Source organism: Aplysia californica, unplaced genomic scaffold, assembly GCF_000002075.1.
Source record: "Aplysia californica isolate F4 #8 unplaced genomic scaffold, AplCal3.0 scaffold00564, whole genome shotgun sequence".
Lineage (NCBI taxonomy): Eukaryota > Metazoa > Mollusca > Gastropoda > Aplysiida > Aplysiidae > Aplysia > Aplysia californica.
The window spans coordinates 275159-280158 of record NW_004797834.1 but is presented as its reverse complement, the minus strand read 5'-3'; the positions used below and the strand labels follow the sequence as shown (position 1 = coordinate 280158).

Here is a 5000-nt window from a genome sequence, read left to right as displayed (position 1 = left end):
AGCCACTTCTTCCCCCTGAAGAAAAAAACCAACAGAAATTACATCAAGCAACCGACAATGCACAACCAAGACTCTTGGATTCCGTTTTCTTTTGCGTTTTATCAAAAATGCAAAGACTTATATCAATTCCTGCGTGGGGATAAATATTTTTTCGAGTATCCCCGTCTTTGTGCCGGGACATTATTTCCCTCTCAGCCTGGGTTAGCCCTGACAGGCAGGATCGAAGCCTGCCTCCTAAATGATCTGAATAATGTCGATGGGGGCGTAAAATACCCACATTAACACAAAAAAGATGAACTCGGCTGTATTGATTCTTGAAAAGAATGATGTTCTCACATGAATGCTAAAGTCGTCGTTTTCCACGCGAGCGTTTGGCTGCAAAATGTGCCCATTCAGAAGATAAGTTCGATAAAACAGTCGGTGGTATATTCTTCAGGGACAATAACTTCTGCATGGTCAGACAGACTAAGGGTACTTGCCATCGTAAAGATCTAATGGGAAATAATCGATGCCAACTTTGAGTTGCCCTCCCCCCCTTTGAATCTAAATTGTTTTTGCAGTTACGTATGCGAGAGTTTGCCGTGGGAATCAAAAGAGTTTCGTTAGTTTTGGACAAAGACGTAACTGGCAGTGATTTTAAAGAGGCGCGAGGAGAAGGTTGGAAGTGGCCGGGGTAGGGGGTGATAGAAACAGCGCAACGTTTCAAGAGCAACTTGCTCTAGGGTGAAACACCAGGCATATATGATAGGAAAACGAGAGAGAGGGAAAGAGAAGAGAGAAAGAGAGAGAGAGAGAGAGAGAGAGAGAGAGAGAGAGAGAGAGAGAGAGAGAGAGAGAGAGAGAGAGAGAGAGAGAGAGAGTGGAGGAAGTAGATCAAAAGGAAACCTAGAAAACTGAAGGTAGAGAATGGTTTCAAACGAAATTTTTTATATGTTCATGTTCGGATTAAAGTAAAATATAGGTACGCCTTACAAAGGTGTTAGATATCAAATTAGTAACGCTTTTTCCAGTGGGTTTTTTTCTATCCAACAAAATAACTCTTATCGGACTGATTGTAAACTTGCCAGGTTATTGAGAACAACACAATATCTACATTATTCATTTAAAAAGCGAGTTGCATGTAATAAAATTATTGCGTCGGCTGTTTGAAAAAAAACCCCAACTAAATAATGTTGCCCGGAACAATTCTGCAAACAACTTCATAATTGTTTTTGACGGTTCCGTTGCCTCGTCAGATACCCAATGGCTACAACTTGACGTGGGACCCCCAACCCTCATCACTGGTATCATCATCAAGGGACGAGGGGACACTCGGCGCAAACACTGGGTGCAACGTTTTCGCATCGCCTACAGCAACGACACCTATCTGTGGTACTCATACAAGGACGCTCATCATCTGGATCCTAAGGTAACGTAGGGGAGGAGTAGGAGGAGGAGAGAGGTAACGGATGGTTTGGGTAGGGGAGGGGAGAGGTTAGTCGACGTATAGAGGGCATTGAGGTGGAGGAATGGAAAGAGGAAGGTGTCTGAAGGGAGGGGAGGAGAGACATGATGGAGGGTTGAAGGAGGAGGGAGGTATCGAGGGGCGTGAGGGGCAATGGGGCTATAATTGTGTAGGGTATATGCGAAATGAGGCGAAATGATTGCAAGAAGAAGGATGAGGACCAAGGTCAGACAGAGAGATGTAAATGAGGGACGGCAGAAGAAGAGAGGTAACTACGGGAGGAAAAAAGAGATTTTTATGAGGTAGGGAAGTTGACCGTTAGAGGCAGAGTGTTGAGGATTTGTTTGTATGTTTATTTGATGTTGCTGATACTTTTGTTGTCGTTGTTGTTGTTGTTCGTCTTCTTTCTAACTCCTACTTCATCATAGCTTGAATTGGTTTATTGTTTCTATTGTTATTGTTTTTGTTTTCGTTATCACAGATCAACTGTTGTTGTCGTTCCTGTTGCTGTTTTCATTGTTATCCTCTTGCTGTAAATATTGCTGTTGCTTTTGCTGCTGTCAATATCGTTCATCTTGTAGGTTCGGACGAAGTTCTGAAGGTTGGGAGGAGGGCCAAGTTTGGCTATTTAAATGGGACTGCTTTGTGGGCTACGTGGTCATTATGAATGTATTGCATTGCTGTCATTTTCATACGACTCTATATTTTCTGTTTTTGAAAATTCTGCGAATTCTTTTCTAAGACTATAAGCATGTTTCGGAGTGGAAAACGGAGGCTATCATGATTGCTCTATCGGAGATTTTTGTCTTCTTCGGGGTTTCTATCTCTTGATTCGTTATTTCTTCAAATCTGGTACTAACCACCAACACAAACCCTATTCAGATATGTTCACACGTTGCATACTTTGAATCTTCTTTCTTCATATAAGGCTGGGGAAATCGGTTTTGTCAGGTTTGGACTAAGGATAAACAAGTTCAGATGATAAAGTATGCCGAGAAGAAGATGGATCACGTTTGCAAATTAGGAACCAGAAGTCCATTCTTGTCGTCATAAACGTTGGAAGTGTTGTAATTCTGTTTTCTCGCTTACTTACTTCATAGTCAAAACTACTTCGGAGTTGATCCAAGACGGGGAAGTAGACGACTAAGGGATATTTTTTTCCTCAAGAAAAGTTTATTTGGCGAGTGAGAAGGAATTCAGCAAATGATTAAGATACCAAAACCTCACGAACGTTCAACTTGGTTCGCATATCTTTTGCACTGAAGTAGCTTATAGATAGCAAAATCTTATTCAACACAAAACATCTGGAGCTATTAAATCCGTCCCTGCACGTAAAGCAGCGAGGTCAAGAGAGGACACTCACTACAGCTTCAACTAATACCTACCACTCAAAGCTGTGTGGCGAAGGGATAGAGCAGTTGTTGCACGCCTGTTAAGAGAGCAGTGTGAGGAGACACACAACGTACCGCACCATCAATCATTCACCAAGATTTGAGACTGGCGGAGCGTCACCCTCTGATAAAATGGGCTCCTCGTAAATCACTCGATGCTATTCCGCCAGCGTGTTGAACGGGTACAGCACGGTAATCGAAAAGCTCAAATGAAAATAAATAATCCCTCGGCGTCATTCTTCAGATAAGAGTAATAGATCTCTTATTCACGGAATCCCGTAGGTGTTCCAAGGAGGATACGATTCTGCTGTTTCGACGACTATTAAAAGCAGTCGAGACACTAAGAAACTGATTCAGAGAGTGAATTTACCATTGTTAACACTTTTCTAAACATCCTGGAAATACTCCTTACTGTACAGAGCAAACTGCACAGCGAGGACCAGCTCAACAATACTGGAAACAGGCCAAAAGGTGAAACGTCCAAAAGAAAGTCCAGAAGAAAGCGAGTTATTTGTGTGTAAATTGATGTGGACTAAACGTCCAAAGCGAAAGGAAAACCCCCAAAAAGCTCAGAATTCTATTATGTTCTGCACACGTTTAAAGGGATTTTCAGCGTAACAAAATTGTATTGAACTACTATTCGGAATTGAAGCATTTGCCCCATTTTATATCATGTTTTTGAAGGCATTTCAAATTTGAAAAAATTGTGTCGCAACTGAATTTCTTAAAAGTGTTGCAAACGCAAAAGTACGTAGATTCTCTCAAAAAATTATAAAAAAATAGAATAATACATTACAACTTATCAAATTATGCGAGACAAATTTGCACGAAGTGGGTAAGTTAAACGGGGAGGAGAAGATAGAAAGAAAGAGGGAAACAATAGGAACTACCGCAAGTAGAAGAAAAAGGAAGACACAGATGATAACTTGTCTAGTGGTGGCGACAGCGACAACAACAGCACCTATGAACAAAACAATTAACAGCCACTGTAAAACAATGATACAGTAAGTGTAACAATGATAGTTATCTTATTGAAATCACCTAAAACAATTAAATCAAATTACAAGAGGACGAACAACAACCTCAACAACAAAACCCCCAAAAGAGGACGAACAACAACCTCAACAACAAAACCCCCAAAAGAGGACGAACAACAACCTCAACAACAAAACCCCCAAAAGAGGACGAACAACAACCTCAACAACAAAACCCCCAAAAGAGGACGAACAACAACCTCAACAACAAAACCCCCAAAAGAGGACAACGACAACGACGACAAATACGACAAGGGCGGCAAAAAAAACCCCAACAACAACAATGGCAACAACGACAGCAATATAAAACGACCCCCCCCCCCATATACCCATGGCCAAAGAGGACGAGAATCCTAATGGCTTTCGCGAGAGACGGACCGCTGGCTCAGCTGGTATCATGCTACATGCTGGACTGCAGAGTGGACACCCTGGCCCGAATTTAAATGGGGCGATATATTTATTATACAATTTTACTTTCACCCTGAGCGAAACAAAGAGTTTTGTAGGAGGATTAGAAAAAGAGTCATGTCTTAGAAAGCGGAGCGCATGAGAAGTGCATACGTCTTGAGGGAAAAGCGAGAACAAGAGGACCAGCAAATAACTTGCATTGTTTACGCAATTTACGACTAGAGCAAGTCGTTAAATCACTGGAATGTGTCGCGTGTCAGGGGTCAGAGTTCACTTTCCGAGTGTCACGAACGCCAAGTTGGCAGTGGTTTCCTGTAACTGAAGTAATAATCTGTTAGCGTGCATAGATGAGTACGTCAGCAATTACAACAAAGTCGCGCACCCTTCGACGACTTTCTTTAATTTGAAAGAAAGAAGGCAAAACTAGTCTTATGTCATTGAGCTCGACTCTCAGTTTGTCATATCATTGATTGTTTGTGATAGGTAAGTGTGTCGTTTAAGTATATCGGTCTGTTCTTTTTTGTCTGGGACGACGTTATTAATGCTCATTCTATGAAAAGAATGTGCTCATGTCTTATCTAAATCCCTCGCTTCTAGCCAAAAAATAATCAATTTAGGCAATGTGAGAGTGAAGCACGACCTAAGCTATTTAAATTCAGCTACCTTACGTCTCACTGCAAAGAAACAATGCGTTGACCGCCCCTCCCTCTCTCTTTCTCTCTC

At 41.7% G+C, this 5000-nt stretch overlaps 1 protein-coding gene across 1 annotated transcript in view; it reads left to right on the top strand.

The window, feature by feature from the left end:
- Window positions 1–5000, top strand: part of LOC101863535 (lactadherin) — a gene marked incomplete at its 5' end in the record, with an annotated part of 79636 nt that overhangs the window by 53154 nt on the left and 21482 nt on the right. Inside the window, 1 exon segment of the mRNA XM_013087249.1 lies at window positions 1236–1408. Within this exon segment, the coding sequence (XP_012942703.1) occupies window positions 1236–1408 (173 nt within the window).